This window comes from Lampetra planeri, chromosome 6, assembly GCF_965212315.1.
Source record: "Lampetra planeri chromosome 6, kcLamPlan1.2.h2, whole genome shotgun sequence".
NCBI classification, from domain to species: Eukaryota; Metazoa; Chordata; class Hyperoartia; order Petromyzontiformes; family Petromyzontidae; genus Lampetra; species Lampetra planeri.
This window is the reverse complement of record NC_136112.1, coordinates 160,858-181,833: the sequence shown is the minus strand read 5'-3', so window position 1 is coordinate 181,833 and position 20,976 is coordinate 160,858. Positions and strand designations below refer to the sequence as shown.

The following is a 20,976-nucleotide window of genomic DNA, read 5'->3' as shown; positions in this document are numbered from 1 at the left end:
GAGATGTAGGAATCGGAGGCTGGGGAGAGGGACGAGGCAGAGAAGGAGAGTGGGGAGAGAAGAGAGAAGTGGGTACAAAGGAGAGATAGGAGCGAGATAAGAGAATAGAGCGCGGGGGAGAGCAGAGGAATAGACATCTTCATCTCCAACGCGCGTCCTGCCCGGGGAGGGGGGCGGGGGGCGCGGGGGCTGTGATCTCCTGCCAGAAGCGCCCGCGGGGAAGGGAGAGGGGCAAGGGGAGGGCACGGGAGAGGGCACGGGACAGAGAGAGGCAGGGAGAGAGGGGGGGGAGAGCGTGGATCTCGCGTGGGAGCGCGCCGTCGCCTGTGACTCCTCGCCACGGCCCAGCGGAGTCGGGGAGAGTGCAGTGAGAAGGGAGAGCGGGGAGTTGGGGGGAGGAGAGAGATCTGAGAGAAGGGAGACAGAGGACAGAGGGGAGAGCGAGAGAAGAGACGGGAGAGTGACGAGTGATGGGAATGGAGGAGCGGGGAACGAGGAGGGATGAGAGGGATGGGGTGGCGGGGCCGAGCTCCCGTCTTCACGCCGAGTCACGCCTCCATAAACCCGCAATTAATTCTCCGAATTAATTAAATAATTATCTCCGCTGGGTCAAAGGTCCCGTGTGCGCTGCGGCATTAACAGCCAATCAGCGCTTGCGGCGCGCGCCAATCATTTATGCGTCCCCCCCCCCAGGTGTAGGCACCATCGACATAAAAACATCAACCACCACAACAACAAAGACAAAGATCCCCCAGCATAGCCTCAACAAGATTAGTGGGGCGGGTGCTGTTAGCGAGCGTCTATGAAGGCTGTCGTGGCACACGAGAGGGGGGGTGACACCGCATCAGGTCCCGCTCCCCACAACAACCCCCACAACCACCGCCACCACCTTGAGGCCACGTGAACCACCTCGCCGTGTTCCTCACCACCGCCACGTGTTCCTCATCGACTGTTCCTCGAGCAGTGCGACGGAGAAATCAGAGAGAATCGTGACTTCGTGCGGTGAGTCGGGAGCTGTCGTGTAGCGGTTAGCGCGCTGCGCTCCGAACCCGGCGACCCGACTTCGATTCCCACTCACGGCCAACACCGATCATGGGCCTCCCCTAGGTCGACTCAACCTCAAACGAGTACCTGCTACGGTGTCTGAACATCGCCACTGGGGAAAAATAGGCGGCCGAGCGTGGGGTTGGCCACCCACCCCCTCGTGTGCCGTGTCGCCTTCATAGGTGCTCTCGACAGAACTTGCCCCTGCAGTTTGTTAGAGGCTACACGGGGGGTCTTTGTCTTTGTGTGGTGGTGACCTGCGGTGTGGTCGCGGTGGTTGGGCACGGGGAGTCAGGGAGGACTCGGTGTGAGTCTGCTAAAGACGGAGCCCTCGACATGGGAGGGAAGTCCACGCGAACCTTGACCACATCTCAGAGGACGGCGCGTCTGAGAGTGCTGATGCGACCTGGATGTATACGTGTGCATGTGTACAGTATGCGTGTGCATGTGTACAGTATGCGTGTATGGAGATCGGTGGCGCAGTGGTTAGGGTACTGCGCTATCGATCCGGTGATCCGAGCTCGATTCCTGCTCTCGGCCAACATCAGCGAGACACATCCGAACCGAGTTCCTGGGCCTCTCTTACGTTGACTCAGCCTCACATGGCACCTGGTGCCGTGAGTGAACCCGATGCTCCACCATCCATCGTGCGCCGTAGCGACCTGAACAGGTGCTCGCTGACAGCACTTAGCAGTGCGCACGGATACACAGGGAGTCTTTGTGTGCGTGGTGTTCCATTTTGTATGCCTCCCCCCTCTCTCCTACTCCTCCTCCGTCTGCCCCTTGGACCCCCCTCGTCTCCCGACCCCCCCCCCCTCCTCGGATCAGTGTTGACGCCGCGTGGATTAGGGACCCGGTCTCCTCTGCGCTGAGTCTTCAATTTATATCGATTCCGTTAGTGGGCGGTCAGGGGGTGGGGTAGGAGGTGAGGGGGTGGGTAGGGGCGGGAGCGGGGGCGACGTTACCATAGAAATCAGGTAAGTTACCCTGACGCTGGTGTTACCATGGAAATGTGCTCGTTCACCATGGTAACAGGCGCGGGTCCCATGGTAACTGACTAGTGTACCATCCCACAATGCCCGCTGCTTGTGCAGGTGACATGGGTCCGTGTGCACGACAGTGAGTTTGCGTCTGTCGACATCTGTGGCCGATATGGGAACCGGCCATGGCCTTCCCCTAGGTAGACTGAACGTTAAATGAATGCCTCGTGCGCTGTGTAGGCATCGGCGTTCTGTGTGAACACGATCACTCACATGCGCAGGTGTTTCTCACAGAGAAAAGGGCACGACTCCCACCGTGCCTTGTGTGCCATGTAAATCCTCTGCCAGCCTTGTCGAGACCACTAACCACAGTAGAGCTGAACCTGTGGCCGTATTTGATTCCTGCCAGCACGCATGCTCCCGCTGTGATGGTATTTCCCATCACATGTACAGGGGATGTTTGGGGTGGACAGCATTTACAGTTGCATGTTCACGTATTCACAAATCCCTTGTAGTCAATTACTACTGGATTTCACGGTGAAAGAGCGTATGAGTACATTGGTGTGTCTTGTGGAAACTCGCATATTCATTATACTTTGTGTTCCGGAATTTATTAATATTTTTACCGCGTGTGTTGTATGTGTCTGAGTATATGCATTATATCAATATTTTGTACATGTGAGCATAGGTACCAGGGTTAGTTTTAATGATAACGGATGAGCCGGTAACCTTATTCAGAACGATTACCGGTTCCGAAAGTCATGAACCGGTAATCGTTTCCAGGTGAATGTTAATGATGAAAGTATCGATTGGCAACGCACAAACGGCACCGCGCGCTTCTTTTGCCCCCCCCCCCCCGCGGTTGCCTTGCTCGCTCCGCTGCGTGCGGAATGGCCTCCACTCGAGGCCGCTCTACGAGAAAACTCGTTTCTTTACAACTGCTTTTTGTTGCTGTCCTTCCCCTGAACCTCCGATTAGTACGATTGGCTACGTACGATATGAGGGACTTTGGTCTACTCTTCCACGCTGAACAGACGTTTTGGAAAAGGTGATCGTACCACACTTGACTGCACTGCACGTGAATTGCCGATGGACTGCGGTGAAGCCGTCAGTACCGCTGTGTGGACAGAGGCGGGTGTGAGGATTTAAGGAACTCGCCTCATTGTTTCAACTGCCAAGCCTGGAGATGGAATCGAATCGTTAATGTCCAGCGCGCTGCTAACCGCTCAGTCTCTGATGTTTATTGATTCATTCATTTCCATTTGTGTGCGGAAAACCGGTAACCGAGTTTTTCATGCGGTTATCGGTAACGAAACAATAAATGAGTACACACACATATACACAGGAATATACACTCGACTTATGTCGGCTACATGGGTGATCTTGTATGTATGTTCATCTTCTTTCGCACCGTACGTTCCAACCGCTAATCGCAGGTGCAATGGAAGCACAGCTAACTAAACATGAAAAGCAGTTCTAAAGAAATTAGATTTCAATCTAAATTTCAAATTGCATCGCTCCAGTGGCTTCCTAATATCTTTCTAATATATTTGTTCCCAATAATATATTTCTGTATATGTATATATATGGGTCTGGAGCGGTGGCGCAGATGTTAGCGCACTTCGCTACCAACCCTGCCCCCGGAGTTCAATTCCCGCTCACGGCCAACACCAGTGACGATAATTTGAACCAGTCCCGGGGCCTCCCCCATATCAGCCTCAAATGAGTACCTGGTGCGGTGTGTAAACATCGCCACTGGAGAGACAAAGGCGGTCGGGCTTGATGCTGGCCACCCAACCCTTCGTGTGCCGTCCCGGCCTTCAGAGGTGCTCGCTAGCAGCGCTTGCCACCACGTATTTAAGATTTAATGGGAGGGATCTTTGTCTCTGTTGTTGTCTTTGTTGTGCTGTATATATGTGTGGGGATACAATATATGGGGACTGGTGGCGCAGTGGTTAGTGCGCTGCGGTACGAACTCGGAGACGCGAGTTTCATTCCCGCTGCAATCAACATCGATGTCGAATGCATTAACCGGTTCTGGATCTCCCCTAAGTTAACTCAGCCTTAAAATGAGTACTTGGTGCGGTGTGTAGACAAAGCGGACCGGGCGTGGTGTTGACCACCCACCCCATCGTGTTCCGTTCCGGCTTTCACAGGTTCGGGCTAACGCCACTTGCCCCAAGAGCCTGTCACTGCTCTAGGGGTGATCTTTGTGTGCGTGTAAAAAGGTGTACGTGTCTTTATCTTTGTATGTGTATATTTGTTCGATGTGCTTTTGGGTTGTCCCGCGTGTTGGTCGGTAGTTCCTGAAGAAGCTCCCAACAAGTGGAGTAAAACGTCGGACATCTCGCCAAAAAACGCGCGGCTCCACTGCAAGGAGAATTGTATTGGTGTTACCCTGCAAATGGTATACACAGTGTACAGGTGTGTGTGTGTCCAGGTGTGGGTGTGTGTATGTACAGGTGTGTGTGTAAAGGTGTGGGTGTGTGTACAGGTGTGGGTGTGTACAGGTGTGTGTGTGTGTTGTGTGTGTACAGGTGTAGGTGTGTGTGTACGGGGGTGTGTGTAGAGGAGTGGGTGTGTGTGTACAGCAGTTAGCGCGCTATGCTACGAACCTGGCGATTCCCGTTCATGGCCAACACCAGTAACAATGATCTGAACCGGTCATGGGCCTCCCCTAGGTAGACTCAGTCTGAAATGAGTACCTGGTGCGATGTGTAAACATCGCCACTAGGGAGACAAAGACGGCCGGGCGTGGTGCTGGCCACCCACCCCTCGTGTGCCGTGCCGACCTTCATAGGTGCTCGCTAACAGCACTTGCCTCTACAGTCTGTTGAGGCTATACGGGAGATCTTTGTCTTTGGATCTTTGTGTGTGTGTGTGCAGGTGTGGGTGTGCTTATGACCAGCTCCGGTTTGACAGCAGAGGTCTCACTCCGAATAAGTCGGGCCGCATTTTATTACCGGCTGCGTAACGCTGTGTGGAAGCGACTTGGTCTGTCGCTCGAAACGAAACTTCGGGTCTTCTATTCCACAGTCATGTCCTCCTTTCTCTATGCTTGTGAAATTTGTACTCTCCCACCCCCCCAATGGATCATCTGCGCCGGTTAGAAACATTTAGGCTGGCCTGCCTACGATCCATTCTGGGTTTAACCAGGCTAGATTGTGTGATGAACTCACAAATCGCATGCCAAGCCAGCTCATGCCCAAGCAGCTTTTGTTTGACCGGATAGAGGGGACTAAACGGGCACGGCTCAGGCTGATGTACTGATGTCGTACAGGAGGATGTGGAGTGGAGTGGACTTGTCGATAACTCGTACCAGTGATGTCAAGATCGACCTTTGTGGAGGAAGCTCATGAAAGACGCTACTGGGCTTTTGGACGCAGTCGCCCTCCAACAACAACGGAGAGCAGAGGAACAACGTTCACAACAACGAGCGGAGCGCCGGGCAGCTAAAACACAAAAAAGTTGGCAAAGTCTGGAGCACATGTGGTGCATCTGCCAGTCATCTTAGTCAACCCATGACATCTGAGTCTGCCCCGTGACCTGCCAGCGGGCGTTCGACACTCCACGTGGCCTTAGGGGCCATCCATTGAGTACGTACGCATGGAGGGGGGGGGGGGGTTAACCCAAATGCGTACGCTTGCGTTTGGGGGGGTCTACTGACAATGTACGTACGCATAGGAAACGGGGGGGGTGAAGCCTCGATAATTTGTCTACATTGGCCTGCAAATGAGTTAGATAGTCCGGCGGTGAACTATCTGTTTGCTTAAACACGTTAATATTATTAATCCTTGATCGTTTCTGCGTGGATTAAATATCGGCCGTTCTATAGGATTCGGGGTGCGGGGTGCGTCAAGCGTACGTGTAAAAAGTACGCGTGCGTACAGGGAGGGGGGAGGGGTCAAGTTTTGACAGATCTTTGTGTACGTACTAAATGGATGGCTCCTTAACGTGCACATAGCCTGGCACAAGCGCCATGGTGGCGTCACCGCCACTGAGTGGCGAATGGCGGTCGTTGTTGTTGTTGTGTAGAAGTAGTGTAGCGGTTTAGCGCGCGTCACTTCGAACTTGACGACCCGGGCTCGATTCCCGCTCACGGCCAACACCAAGTGACGAATATCTGAACCGTTCCTGGAGCTTTCCGAGGTCGACTCAGCCTGAAATGAGTACTTGGTGCGGTGTGTAAACATCGCCACTCGGGACACAAAGGCGGCTGGCGTGAAGGTGGCCACCCACCCCTCGTGGCTCGTTGTTGCCACTTGCCCCACAAGTATTTGTCTTTGTATATATGTGTGTGTGTTGTATGGGGAGCGGTGGCACAGTGGTTAGCGCACTGCGCTACCAACTCGGCGCCCCGATTTCGATTCCCGCTCACGACCGACAACTGTTGTCACACAGCTGAAACGGTCGTGGAACCTTCCCCGATATCGACTCAGCCTTAAATGAGTCTGTCCTCTCTGCTGTGGTGTGTCTGAACATCAGCACTGGGGAGATGAAGGCGGCCAAGCGTCGTGTTGGCCAGATTTCATAGTTGCTCGCTAACAGCCCTTGCCCGACCGCTTTTGTCTCCCCAGTGGCGATGTTTACACACCGCACCAATCGTCTCGTTTACGGGCGAGTCAAGCTAGGGGAGGCCCAGGACATGCCAAAAGCTTCCCCCCAATAAATACACACATACACACGAATCTACCATGAATACACATTGCACCCAAATACAAAGACATACACAAATACATGCGCACAGAAGCGCATTGCAATCTATTGCTGTCTGTGTTTGAGCACGACTTCCAACACAGCAACATTGTAGAGGATACTCACTCGCTGAGTTAATAACACGCGCACGGTCACAACACGCATATATATGCATTTATATATATATGTATTCATACATATGCATACGCATATATATGTACATATTAATGGCTATGGATGTTCGCCGAACGGATGAACTCTGAAGATGAACCACCACAGGCGTTAAACATCATCCCGACGTTTTGTGCCTTGACGATTGTAAATGTATCCGAACACACAGAGAAAGACAAAGATCGCCCTTATAGCATTAACAGACTTTTGGGGCAAGTGCGCACACAGACACACACACGCGCGTCACCTGGGGAGTCCCTGGAGAGGCAATGGGATCATCTCCCGGGTCGCACGCTCGGCACGCGAGATGAGTGCCGAGCGAGTCGCAGCTCCGCGCGCTCTCGGCCTCGCGGGATCCGATTCCTCTCTTGTGCCACGGGCGGCGGGCGGCAGGCGGCGCAGTGGGGAGGGAGACTGGCGCCTCTCATCCACACGCGCCTGGGTTCAATTCCCGACCCGGGTGCCTTTCTTGTGCGGAGTTTGTGTGTTCTCGCCCCATGTTCTTCGTGGGTTTCCTCTCCGATTTACTCCCATAGCTAATCGTTCTACCATTTTTGACTAGTATGACGCTGTTTACAGATCATCGGCTAATGAAACACTAAACCCACTTTTTCATTCTGCTCTTCCATTTGCACTAGATGTACCATGTAAGACCCACCATTGTGACCTCTTCTTAAAATCCAATCTAACATCTCTGGATGCAAGACGACGTCTGCATTGGGCCCTGTTCATCCATAACATCCTTATTGGCAAATCTGAGTAATACCTAGCTAATTAAATAACCCCTTGGAAAACTGAAGAAATATAAGACGTGCATCTTATTGACTTTTAACTATCCCAAAAACGAGAATTGGAATAGGTGACAAAGCTTTAGAAAATCCTTGTTTGCTCCTTTAACATCGTAAATCTTCCTTTAAAAAATATCAGAATCAAAATCTGTATTTATACTGGAGGAATGCGTGGAGCTATAAAACCTCTTTTTTTACAGATGTCGAGTCGGGGCAGGTCAGAAAGTTACAACAACAACAAATAAAAAAACGATAGGAGTGCAATCTTATAGGAAAGGTAAGTAAATAATTGAAACAAAAGATTAGTGCTGGATACAGCTACATTTACCAATATGATTTGTAACTCTGATCCTTACCCGTGTATCGATAGTTCAATTTGTATGCGCAATTTTATCGAGGGGCTGTGTGTTGTCTTGGTGTGGTCTGGGACTGCTTTTGCTGATGTTTTTCTGCCTTGTTCAAGCTTGTACTTGTGCGATTTGAACGTATATACTTACTTTTAGTAATGTAGTTACTTCCCCTATACTTTGCACTCCTATCGCTTTTTGTGTTGTTTGTTGTAACTTTCTGACCCGCCCCTACTGGACATCTGTGAAAAGAGCTTCATAGCTCATCGGATTTCTCCAGGATAAAGAAAGATTCTGAACAGGCATTTGACAAACATCCCAATGCTGAAAAGTTACCTGCAAAGTACTCAATTCGGCTCACAAACAGCAGCGATGTGGCCCTTACTGAGAACTTGGCAAGAGCCTTCGAAAAAATCGTCCCGAGACTCAGCGAGGCTCTCCTGGATGAACACGCGGAAACATAAACAATCAGAGCATTAGCCATGTGAATGATGATATCCTTGCTTCTTCCTCTCGCTACCAGCATGAAGGGAAACAGCGCTCACACGTGTGAGAGTGTGTGAGTCACACTCACACCTTTCACTCACCCTCACTCACACACAGTCTCTCTCACACTATCAAACACATTCTCTATCATACTCTCGATTGCCAGTCTCACACACATTCACGGTCTTGCTCAAATGTAGACGCACTCACACACTCACAAAACCTAAACTCACGTTCACATGACCATACATTCACACACCGCCTCATTTCCCCAACCACACATTCACTCAAACGATCATTCATTCACTAACTCACACAACCAATAACTCACACAACCACTCACTCACACAACCACTCACTCACGCAACCTCTCACTCACACAACCCACTCACACAACCACACGTTCAGCTTAGCCCGCATCCATCGAAACCCGTGCTGATTTCCTAAACCCGCATTCACATGAACCCGCATTCACATGAACCCGCATTCACATGAACCAGTATTCACTTAAACCCGCGACCTCTTCGCGATGCTGGTGCCGAGGGGGGCAAAGACATCACCGCCATCATCGCCATCATCGCGTCTAAATCAACTCTGACTCAAAAGCGTGGATATGGATCATGTAGCACAGGCGCGGGGCACACGTGTACAATAACAGCCGCTGTTCGCTACTAAGTGGCGGTGACGTCACCACGGAGCTTGTGCCAGGCTAGGTGCACATTGAGGCCACGTCGAAGGCTCGCTGACCGAAGGTCACGGAACAGATCCAAATGCCATGGGTTAACTGAGATAACTGGCAGATGCACCACATGTGCTCTCGACTGTGCCAACTTGCTGCGTTTTATCCGCTTGCCGCTCTGCATGTTGTTGTGAGCGTCGATCCTCCACCCTCCGCTGTTGTTCGATGGTGACTGCCTCAAACTCCCCAGTAGGGTCATTCATGAGCCTCCTGCAGAAAGGCCGATCCTCACACCGCTGGTACCGGTCGTCGGCAAGCCCACCCAGCCCCACACGCTCCTGTTCCGCATCAGCCCATCTCGTCTCGAGCCCGTGTCGCGCCCGTTTAGACCCCTCTATCTGGCCAAACGGAAGCTCCTTGGGCATGCGGTGGCTGGGCATGTGGACTGCATAACCCAGCCAACTCAGACTCGCTGTCGGAGGAGCTCCCCGATTTGGACTATGTCCAGATCTTTCAAGGATCTGTGAGCGCTTCACGCAATCCACGCACTCATGCACGCGCACGGTTCCCGGGACTCCAGGTGCCCCCTTCGGACCCTGTTGTTCCTCCACCCCGACACCGCTCACCCACAACGCGGACCCCGTTGAGTCCCCACAGACCCCGCTGGGTCTTAGAGGGACAGACGGGAAAGGAGAACCCCCGATATTCCAAAGGTTGAGCAACGGGGCCTCACATTCCCGGTCTCTCTGTCTCCATTCGTTTGTCCGCCTGTATCCGCTCTGCCTCCTGCCTCCATGTCGCCTTGATCCGAGTCTCAGGGCGCGGTCTGTGGCGCCCCCTGGCGGCTGTTGCGGGGATAGCGACGAGCGAAGTCGGGAGACGGGATTACTGGGTTCCTTCTTCAGTCTCATCAGCAGTCCAGCTGGCTTTAACCAATGCTATGATAATATACTTATTTAGCAGGAGAGCCACACCGAGTCGAATGACTCATTTGCAGGAGGGTACTGCTGCTGCATTGGGTTTTCATTTTGAGATGTTCTCTGCCAATAACGACGAGTTGTGTTGATCATACCAAGGCGAAGGAAACTGGAGCACCTGGATAAAGCCCACGCCGCCTTGCGTGATGGCGCCGCACTCTATCCCCGTACAGCTGCACCGCCTTCTCCTGTCGTGACTGTCGTGACGGGTGCTGGCCATCTGTGTGTTCTCCCTCTATTCTGCATGAGCTACAGCAGCCACGAGCAGCACAGCCACCAGCTGCCATGCGCCACGACCACAGCAGGTGAACTACCAGCGGTTCAGGGGCAAGGACCCTCTCTGCTGGATTTGAGTCCAAGTTATAGGAAAAACCCAATCATGGACGGCACAGAACGAGCATGAGCGTCGTTTATGATCGTTCATTGTGAGATCGCGTGTTCTTGACTCCTTCAGGAGGTCCCTTTCAAGTTGTCGCAGTCGGGAGGCCATGTTGTTGTGTTCAATAAATGTAGTAATTTGCAGGTAATTTTTCAGCCTTGGGATGTTTGGAGAATACCATGGAAGGAAACCGGATAATCTGGAGAAACCCCATGCAGCATAACAGGGGGAGAACTCCACGCAGAGAAGCACCCGAGTCGAGGCTTGACTTACGAGTAACTTGGAGTTACCGTTGGTGCAGAGCTCTCGCTCTCTCGTCACACATCTCCGCTTTCAACAAAAATCCAGCCAGGTGGCTTTGCGGTCGAGTGGATGGCACCCAATTGGAAGGTTGCGAGTTCAAATCCTGATTTGGGGGGTTGACTAATCCCTCCCTCCAGTCGGTAAAAATGAGTAGCACTTTTTAGGGAAGTCAAAGCCAAGTGTCCGATTGACACACGCCCCTGCCTTGAGAATGTGGAATTTCCACCACTGGCTGAGGGCAGTAAACGAGAGACGAGCATCTGTGCCTGATTGCTCATTTGAGCCGGAAATAACGTTTTAGAAATGACGAATGGAGCCACATGCCGCGAGCAGTGACTCCAGACCCTCCTTGTTAGTAGCGGCACCTCGAGACGAGGCCCCGCTCCCAGAGGAGGCAGCAGCAGCTCACGTGGAGAAAGAAGAAACTTTTATTGAGGCATGGCACAGGGCCTGCAGCACCCATCACGACAATCACGACTCACGCCGCGCTTACAATGACAACATACATGAAAAGGATAAAAGGTACAAGTATTCTTTTTATAATTACCCTTGTTTACCCAGAAAACCCCAACCAAGGCTTAATACTCTTTTTGAGGGTCCTACAAATTTTTCAGTTTGGGGTGATGTTGCTTTGTGCGATCCCAATTTGAAGGTGATTTTTCTGCATTGTTTGGCCAATACTGTGTCGAACTTCTTCTGCACCGTACATACCCAACCATGCTCATTAGAGGTGCTTACATTGTATGTTTTTTTTTATTTTAGCTATGGAAATAGAACCTGGAGGAAACACATGCAGAACAGAGGGAGAACATACAAACTCCACACAGATGCACCCGAGTCAGGAATCAAACCCAGGTGCTTCTCACTATGGGCCACGAGTGTGTCCACTGCGCTGCCACCCCAAGTTGAACGAGTCTCACCGTTTTCAAGAGGAATTATCCGTCACGGGCACTTGCCGCCAATGACATTAGCGTCTCAATTAGGAGTCATTTGCAGGGAGCCGTCACGCAAAGTTTATTTAATCTTAATTTCACTGCAACAAAAATGTATTTAGTCCTAAAAAATATAAAAGACACGAGTATGATCATTTTTCATCTCGTCCTTGAGCGAGATGCGTTTTCACACGTTTGTTCGTCCCATCCATTTGACCAAATATAAAAATTAATTATAAACGGGGCAGATAACACCTACATCTCACGACAACTCAACCCGCAGCGACACTCCCACGGCACACAGCAACCGATTAAAAGAATGGGGACAAGAGCATTGAGCACCACGACAGCTACCCCCCCCTCCACTCCCCCAGGTGGAACGTGACCCCTGGCAGTTGACCCCCACTGACTCCCATCACCGAACCCTCTCGGTGACCCCTACCGGTGATCCCTATCGCACGCCTATCGCCGTTGTCTTCGTGGTGGCGACGGGGAGCGTCCGGGCGCACCGGGCGGCCGCGCCGTTCACCCTGCGTGGCCGGCGCCGCCACCGACGCGCAGCGGCGGCGCCTCCCCCCGCCAATCGAGGCTTGGGCCCCCCGGCGCCCCCCGCCTCCCCCCGCCGGGGACTCTTGGCAGGGGGGGCCGAGTTAGGGACGCTCGACTCCCCCAGGGTCCCCTTGACCCGCGCACACGTGGTGGAAAGAGGGCCCAAGGACCTCGCGGCCGTCGGGGAGGGGGGCTCCGTGCCCCACCTGTCTAATAACGTGACAGCAGCGGCCGCCCCGTCGTGGGGGGCCGGGGGGCCCTGCGAAGGCCTCGTCGAACCCGGCCGGGATGGACGTGCGGACGCCGGGGTGAGCGCGATGTCATGCACGTGCCCGGGACTCCGCTTCTCACGGCACACGGCGGCACAGGCAACGAGCCCAACCCCTCCCCCGGTGAGCCCCTCTTCTCCAGCGTCGAGCCCCTCATCGCAGGCCTCTTCAGAGATGGTCATGGCCAGTTCCCGGCCACTGTCGAAATCTGTGCCCTGCGTGCATAAAGGAGCATCACGCACCGGTCACATCGCCACCGCCGCACCGGTCACTTCCTCACAACTATATGGCTACCGCACACTGGCGAACACACCTGTGGGGGGGGCAGGAGGAGGGAGAGGGGGGCGTCCGGGCCGCGTTCGCCCTGTGGCGAGGCCGGAAGTACGCGGATCACGATGGCCGTGGTGTTGTCGGCACGCAGCATGCGCCCGCGCCACCGAGCGAGGGCGTGTGACACAAGCAGGCCGGCCAGAGACGGCGCTCCTTCCCGCTCCACCTGCACGCCCGGGGAGATACACGGGGCGAGGTGGGAGGAGGCTGTGTGTGTGCATTAAGGCACATAGTACAGACCCTTAAACGCATTTTGATAAGGCAAAAATATTACGGTTGTGCAATATTCATCAAGAAACAATCCCAATCATGAAACATTTTGAAAATAAGGAACAGGCTAATTTACACAAATACTATATGTGGGTGGATGAGATGGTCTGTAGCTACAGGTGTGACAGCAGGCTAATGCGGTACAGGATTTGGAACAGATTGGACATGCCATTGAATGGTACCAGCAGAGATTGGCCACTGTGGAGGCGGCTTGTGAAGGAAGCTACTGGGCAGTGCCAGGCTAGGTGAATACAGCCTCCTACCAACAACAACGAGCGAAGGAGCGATGCTCATAATCAGCAAGTTGGCACAGTGGGGAGCACACGCGGTGCGCATCTGCCAATCATCTCACTTCGTCAACCCATAACACCTGATTCCGTCCCGTGATCTCCTGTCAGGGGTGTGATCTCGTGCATCTAGCCTGGCACAAGTGCCGTGGTGATGTCACCACCATTTAGTGGGCTGTTGTTGTCGGTGTGCGTCAATTTTCTTTGCAGTTATGTGTTCATGCGTGCGCGTTTGTGCATCTATTTGTGTAGTAACAAGGCTGGGACACCCGTTACACGATGCTCCAGATATAATCTTTGTCTGTGTGTGGCACCAACCCCTCCGCGGCGCTCGCACTCGTCCCAGCAGGTGCTGACGGTGCTGGCGGGCGACGAAACATTCCAGACGCCGTCGCTCGCCAGGACAATGAGGGCGTCGCGACTCGGGTCGATGGTCCGCACCGACACATCCGGCTCGGGGGACACCACAAACTCCCCGCGGCCAAAATCGTAGCTCCACAGATCCCCTTCGGAGAGAAAGAGACGCGGGGAGAGAGGCCGACAGAGGAAAGAGAGGGGAGAGTCACGAAGCCAATGGGCGACTCTTTATGACCGCGTTCCTCTGAAGCGAGTTGCGGCGAGGAGGCACAGTTGAGTTACGTAGCGAGTTGCGTACTCACCGAGGGCGCGTGCCACGGCGAGGAAGGGGATGTGGTCCACGGCCGTGCTGCGCCGCACGGGCCCCGTGTGGGCAAGCACCGGCCTGGTCCACACGACGCGCTCCACACCGGCCTTACTCACCACTCTGCCTCACCGCACACACACGCTAGACTTACTCACCACCCTGCCTCACCGCACACACACGCTAGACTTACTCACCACCCTGCCTCACCGCACACACGCGCTAGACTTACTCACCACCCTGCCTCACCGCACACACACGCGCTAGACTTACTCACCACCCTGCCTCACCGCACACACACGCTAGACTTACTCACCACCCTGCCTCACCGCACACACACACGCTAGACTTACTCACCACCCTGCCTCACCGCACACACACGCTAGACTTACTCACCACCCTGCCTCACCGCACACACACGCTAAACTTACTCACCACCCTTCCTCACCGCACACACACGCACTAGACTTACTCACCACCCTGCCTCACCGCACACACACACGCTAGACTTACTCACCACCCTGCCTCACCGCACACACACACGCTAGACTTACTCACCACCCTGCCTCACCGCACACACGCGCTAGACTTACTCACCACCCTGCCTCACCGCACACACACGCTAGACTTACTCACCACCCTGCCTCACCGCACACACACACGCTAGACTTACTCACCACCCTGCCTCACCGCACACACACGCTAGACTTACTCACCACCCTGCCTCACCGCACACACACGCTAGACTTACTCACCACCCTGCCTCACCGCACACACACGCTAGACTTACTCACCACCCTGCCTCACCGCACACACACGCTAGATTTACTCACCACCCTGCCTCACCGCACACACACGCTAGACTTACTCACCACCCTGCCTCACCGCACACACGCTAGACTTACTCACCACCCTTCCTCACCGCACGCATGCGAGCCTTACCACCCTGTCAACAAGTCAGAATGTGTTTCATTGGTGGCATCCGTACAGCAGCATTGTTTTTATAGGCGAGCGTGAAGAGACACGATGGGTTGGGGCTACAGTCGAGTGGCCGCCGTTTCTGCAGGGCCCCCACTCCCATACCTGCCGCCCAAGCGCTCGATGCGCTCCTTCTCTCGCGGGCACTCGGGCTTGTGGTCGCGCGTCACCTCGACGGCCCGCAGGGCCCCGCCGGGTCCCCCCCGCACGCCCAGCACCGCCCCCGAGTCCCCCACGTGCGCCACGTAGAGGTGGGAGCCCCGGAACAGCAGCGCCGTGGCCGTGGTGCCCGCCGTGCTGGGGAGACCGCTCACCGTGCGCGGCCACTCGGCTGGGGATGCGAGGGTGGAGAGGGTGGAGAGAGAGAGACGAGGCAGAGCGCGAAGTTCATCCAAATCCACGCACTCCAGGACATGCGCAAGTGGCAGCACTGCCCACCACTTTCAAAACCCACACCACCTCTCTCCCAACCCTCGCCTCCGTCCCTGCCCCTCACTTCTCACACATGTTAGCCCCCCCCCAGCCTCTCATCCATCGCTCAGCCCCCCACCTCCACCACTCACGGTGCTTGTGCCACATGGCGCGGTGTGTGGCGACGAACGCCTCCCGGAGGGCCGCACACACGCGCTCGGGCCGCGGCGACAGCAGCTGCCGGTCCCTCCGCAGCGCGGCCCACAGGTGCCGCCTCGCGAACAGCGCCGCCTCGGAGCCCCCGTGGCCGTCGAACACCGCGACGAACGTGACCTCGTGGCCCCTCAGCCTCTCCCGAACCACCACGGCCGCATCCTCCATGTACCTCCTGCCGCCCTGCGCCACCGCTGCGCTCACCCGCAGCGAGTAGCGGGCCACGGGGGCCATGGCCGGGGGAGCCTGCGACCGCCGGAGGGCCCCGGGCCCACCGGGGAAGCCTGAGGCCTACGACGCCCGCAGGGTCTGGGAGAACCGAGGCGCGGCGAGTGGCCTGCTGCGGCGAGGGGGCGACAGGGATGACGGAGGCCGCGAGGGGGAGAGGGGAGAGGGGGGGCCTGGGGCCGAGTTGGGGCCTGCCTGCGGGGAGAGAGAAGCGGGACGCAGATGGCGGCGGAGTCACCGCCGGGAGCTGCGGGGAGAGTCGAGCAGAGCGGGACACATCGGGAGAGAAGTGCGTGGGGGCGCTGAAGAGAGACGAGAGTGCGGGAGGGTGACGGGGAGAGCCGAGAAGAGCAGGGGGCGAGCTGGAGAGCGCGGGAGGTGGATCCTGGAGCTCGTGGGCGCCGAAACGAGGAGCGGGAGCCGGTCCGGGCCTCCTCCGCGCGGGATTTTATTGTTCCTCGCGCGCGCCGCGTCTGCGCATGCGCGGTGACATCGCGTCGGGGTTCAAGGACGCGGCGACTGGTCCCCGATACCTGCATGGTCATCCAGGATCCGCTCTTCATCCATCCCAGTATGGGCTCTCAGCCTCCACCAAAATCACCGGGAATATGGCAGAAGCCAAGCGGGTGCGAGCCTGGGCGGGATAAGCGAGCACCGCGCGTGCAGGACCGCCCCGGCCTGCACAGCCACAGCCATCGGGACCTCTTGCGCCCACGGCCAGGCTCATGCTGCTAACCCAGGTCACTCTTGCAGGAGATGATCCTCGTCTCGAGAGTTCTCCCCTGGGTCAACGCTCTTGAACCTCCACAAACCCACACGGACCAATATGACCCCCCACGAGCCACACTGCAGGACCTCATCCAGCAGTGGATTAGCAAATGGGTCTTGGGAGATCAAATGGTATCCAGTGGAGGAATTGGTAACACTCGCCCCTCAACAAGGAGCTGACACGAGTACGTCGTGCACAGGAAGCAGTGGCGTAGGGGTTTGTGGGCTGCACTACGAACCCAGCCACCCAAATTGGATTCCCACTCGCGACCAAAACCAGCGACTAATATCTGAACCTGCCCGAAGTTCCTGGTGCGGTGTAAACATTCCATGAAGGAGACTGACGGCTGGGCATGGGGTCTGCCACCTGCCCCTTCGTGTGCCGTAGAGGCCTTCACAGGTGCTCGCGAACAGCACTTTGCTGTTGTGTGTTAAGGCTAAAATGGGGAATTTCTCTTGGCGTGGTAAAATGTGTTGGTGTGTAGAGTTGGTAGGTGCTACACGGGTTTCTTCCCATTCCTAAACACAATGTCTTCTGTTGGCCAAACATTCTGTTGCAGTGTGGCTCCTCAGACTTAGTGTAGATTTCTTGTTAAATAACATTAGCTCCCGAGAACACAAACACTTTATTGACGGTAGCTTATTTACACACCGCTCATACCCACGTAGAGCGTGACATCGCGCCAATACAGGGCTTATTGGGGCAGGGTTGTTTTTTATACATTGTGCATAATTTAATTATAAATACAGCATCAACAACCGCGATGGGCATGGCAAGCAGGGGGAATGGAAGGTGGGATAGTTGCGGAGTGTGACAATTTGCAGTTATGACCATGGAACGTTTTTCCTGGTGCTAGTTTCTTTATCGCCACCAGATCCCTGGAGACACACGGAGACTTGTGGAGACTCAAGGAGATAGATGGAGACCATCAGCGTTGCCACAACCTGTTGCTCGTTGGAGGGGTGGGCTCCAGCAAGGAGATAGCAGATGAGGTGGTGCCGGGCTCACACTGGCAGCAGCTCGGGGGGGTCCTCCCCGTAGCAGTACTTGGCGCGAGGGTCACGGTACGTGTTCTCATGCTGCACACTCTGCACAGTCAGTGGGAGGGAGGGGGGGGAATACCAGAATCCCATGGTGTGGGAGCACTGTGGTGGTGGTGGTGCTTTATTATGAATGGTGCGAGTTGGCGTGCCCTCCCGTGGCGTGGCGAGCCCTCTCACCTGTGAGGATGTGCGGCACTTGGCGAGACATAGCTCAAAGTGGTCGCGCACCGCCAGAAAGAGGTTCTGGAATGCAGCTGCCGCGTGGCCGAGGAAGCGCTCGAGCACAGCCTGCTGGGAAGGGCACCGAGGCCACACGCGTCTTGAGCATCACCTCATCCATGGCATCTCACATTCAGGTGAAAACTCAAGAGACCAGGAAAAGTGTAATTTGCAAAAGTGAATGACCTGCGTCATCACAATAACACAACAATAACATAAAAAATGCGACAATGAAGAAAATAGAATTCAAGCAAAAGCAACCAAACCCCCAGGGATGCCTGTGCCCCTCACCTGTTCAGGCTGCAGGCAGCAGGACACGCAGTGCTCATAGATGCTGCAGCAGCCATTGGGCTGACAGCCCTGGCAGCTGTACTGCGCACTGCCCGGCGCACTGTCGTTACAGCAGCCGCTCGGCAGCACCGCACGCCGCTCACACACGAAGCCTGGCGACACAAACACACAAACGTGAACACAATGTGGGGCCAGGTGAAGTGTCGAAAGCTTGCGGATGCAGACACGCAGCATTAGCTCCAGAATGACCAGGCTCACGTGGAAAAAGTGTATTTGTATGTTTTTATTGATTAAGCTATTTAACCAACATAATCCCTTGGGAGGGAACATCTCATTTGCAAGAGTGTCTATGGTGTCAACAGCAGTGGCGGCTCCTGCAAAATCTCTCAGGGGGGGCAAATGTCTGGATGATTGATAAGGATAAGGTCCACCCATGCAATGGATAAATTAACAGCTTAAGCATGTAAAGGCAACTTCACTTCTTTAATATTAATGAAAAATAAAGTGACTCTTACAATACATCTTGTTTGTTTCTATACTCACTATTAAAACAAACCACTCAAGTTTCTTTTATTAAAGATTCCACTAGGTGGCGACAAATTATATTGTTGGATGAAACGTGCTTACGTATGATGACGTAAGCACGTAGGATGACGTAAGCACGTTAGGGCGAGCCCTCCTGGAAGCCATAGAGAATGCATTGCAGCGCCCCCGTTCGAAAAAAAACATCTTTGAATGTAAGTCTATGGGACCACTCGGGGCGATTCTCAGCTAGAGGGAAATCGCCCAAAAAGAGGCGGTAGTCCACAGAACGTGACATGACGCTGATTGGACTATATCCAGAGGCACAGTGACGGCTAGCGTGACTCTGTGGTTGAATGACATTGGTGGTGCGTCGCCCAATCGCCCTAATGAAGAAACCGCCCCTGGTCAACAGACACATACAAAGCAGACACATAGGCAGAGGCTGCTGCGTGGGCCCATCGTGTGCGTGTGTTGTGGGCCACGGGCCTCTCTCGTCCGTGAGCAGCATGCGTCCCTGCACCGAGTTGCGGCACCGGCCCGGAGGCCCCCCCGGAGGCCCCGCGCCGCTGCCGTTGTGGGGCGTGAAGCGGACGCGCCAGTCGAGGCGGCGCTGGGGGTCCTGCGCCTGCAGCAGGGACCGCTCCTTCCCCGTCAGCTCATCCTGCTGCGGGACATAAGGGGGGGGGCGGTAGAGTGATTCAGGGGTCAGGGTGAGTGATGCAGGGTCACAAGGCATCAGCGTGACAGAGGGCGTCGTCAGCGTGACAGAGGGCGTCGTCAGCGTGACAGTGTGTGGGAGACATGGGAGTTAGGGTAAAGCGGCGGGGGGGGGACTACTGAAAAAATGGTCATAAATGCGGCGAGGGTTGTGTGTACAGTTATGAGTGGAGTCATCGAGATGGTTTGAGATAGAGTTAGGAGTAGGGGGATAGGCCGAGGGGATTTGGGGTCCAGGTAGTCGGTTTGGGGTAATGGGTAGCAGAGTTGGTGTGGCACTGACTGATGGGTGTTGGGGGTTTTGGGTCAAGTCAGGGTATGTGCAGGATGATGGTTAATGATTGAGATGTAGGTACTGGTATATGTTTTATTTAGGCTAGGGTTTTAGTAGACAAGCGTTCAGAGGTAGGGTTATATTTAGGGACTAGAGTTAGAGGGTTAAGGGGTTTAGCGTTTGGACAAGCGCTCGGACTCGGGGTGAGGGTTATTGTTGGAGGATATTGGCAAGGCTCGGTTTGGGAACTGTCGTGCTCGGAGCTACAGGCAAGGCTGGCGTTAGTCCGGGCGCCGGTGTGAGGACGACTCACCGCCTGCCGGATGGTGTTCTTGAGGAAGTAGATGAGGGAGGCGCCCAGCACCACGGACAGGAGCCAGCGCTTGCGCAAAATCCTGCGGGAAATCATGGGGGACGGCCCGGGCGGGCAAGGCCGCGGCTCGGCTCAGGGCCCCCCCCCCCGCCTCACATGGCCGCGCGGGGACTCGGGATGCGAGCGGGTCCCGGGCTCCAGGGCCCGGGAACTGCGGCCTCCAAGCGCCGCGAGCACAGAACCTGTTGCAGGTCTGATACTGGAGGAGGGATATCGGACGGAGCCTTGAGTTTGAACCCTGAGCCCTGCTGGGGCTGGGTCCTCGAGACGTAACCAGCGCGGATATGGATTCCAGCGGCTCAAGTCCGACTTCAATCTGGAGCCGGGAGCACAGAACCGAGAGCTCACGGCCCGGATCAACTTGGAGACTAAATCCTGGGATCTGGGATCGAGGTTCCGAGGCTGGATCCTGGATCCCGACCCACGGAAGACGTCTCCCTTGCTGCGTTTACAATCCCTGCTCCACACAAGCGATCCGATCCACGCGGATCGATTAACTGTGCCGCGAATCCGTCCTAACAAGACAAACGCGGAATCGGTCTGTGCCTCTTGGTATCGATTCCACTCGATCCGGCACTTGGCATAGCAAGCGCCACGAGACCCGGATCGACGCGCGGGAATCGATGGCAGTGGCGAGTGGAGCCGGAAATCGATCCGGGCAAGCCGCCCATCCCCGCGGAGTCAACAACAAGAGCAGCAGCACGTGGTCTCTCCACGGCTGGACGAGGCCACCCCACCAAGCTGCATTCCCTCTCACGATACTTGAGCGACGTGATCATCATCCACTC

The 20,976-nt window shown here is 55.2% G+C and overlaps 2 protein-coding genes across 3 annotated transcripts; both read right to left on the bottom strand.

Moving 5' to 3' along the window:
- Positions 1-11,259: 11,259 nt before the first annotated feature.
- On the bottom strand, positions 11,260-16,592 carry PPM1D (protein phosphatase, Mg2+/Mn2+ dependent 1D). The gene is made up of 6 exons (XM_078595121.1): positions 15,689-16,592; positions 15,231-15,456; positions 14,146-14,270; positions 13,805-13,992; positions 12,913-13,095; positions 11,260-12,814 (listed from the first exon to the last, which is right to left on the bottom strand). Exons 1-6 carry the CDS (start codon positions 15,981-15,983, stop codon positions 12,233-12,235), a joined length of 1,599 nt encoding a protein of 532 aa, XP_078451247.1. The 5' UTR covers positions 15,984-16,592; the 3' UTR covers positions 11,260-12,232.
- Positions 16,593-17,352: 760 nt separating this feature from the next.
- On the bottom strand, positions 17,353-20,732 carry SPRING1 (SREBF pathway regulator in golgi 1). Of its 2 annotated transcripts, none has more exons than XM_078595127.1 (5): positions 20,129-20,732; positions 19,311-19,488; positions 18,300-18,451; positions 17,967-18,077; positions 17,353-17,834 (listed from the first exon to the last, which is right to left on the bottom strand). In XM_078595127.1, the coding sequence occupies exons 1-5, from the start codon at positions 20,222-20,224 to the stop codon at positions 17,751-17,753; spliced, it is 621 nt and encodes a 206-aa protein (XP_078451253.1). In that variant the 5' UTR covers positions 20,225-20,732; the 3' UTR covers positions 17,353-17,750. The 2 variants fall into 2 exon arrangements, with proteins under 2 accessions (XP_078451253.1, XP_078451252.1); XM_078595126.1 differs by having other exon boundaries at positions 17,967-18,080; positions 20,129-20,725.
- Between the last annotated feature and the right edge of the window lie 244 nt (positions 20,733-20,976).

Excerpts from the sequence above, each read along its gene's own strand:
- SPRING1 (XM_078595126.1), bottom strand. The coding sequence starts at position 20,224 with ATGATTTCCCGCAGGATTTTGCGCAAGCGCTGGCTCCTGTCCGTGGTG. Across the intron at positions 19,489-20,128 it reads AGAACACCATCCGGCAGGCG|CAGGATGAGCTGACGGGGAA; the intron begins GTGAGTCGTCCT and ends TATGTCCCGCAG. Across the intron at positions 17,835-17,966 it reads AGTGCCGCACATCCTCACAG|AGTGTGCAGCATGAGAACAC; the intron begins GTGAGAGGGCTC and ends CTGACTGTGCAG.
- PPM1D (XM_078595121.1), bottom strand. The coding sequence starts at position 15,983 with ATGGCCCCCGTGGCCCGCTACTCGCTGCGGGTGAGCGCAGCGGTGGCG. Across the intron at positions 13,993-14,145 it reads CGCCGTGGCACGCGCCCTCG|GGGATCTGTGGAGCTACGAT; the intron begins GTGAGTACGCAA and ends TTCTCTCCGAAG. Across the intron at positions 12,815-12,912 it reads TCCTCCTGCCCCCCCCACAG|GGCACAGATTTCGACAGTGG; the intron begins GTGTGTTCGCCA and ends TTATGCACGCAG.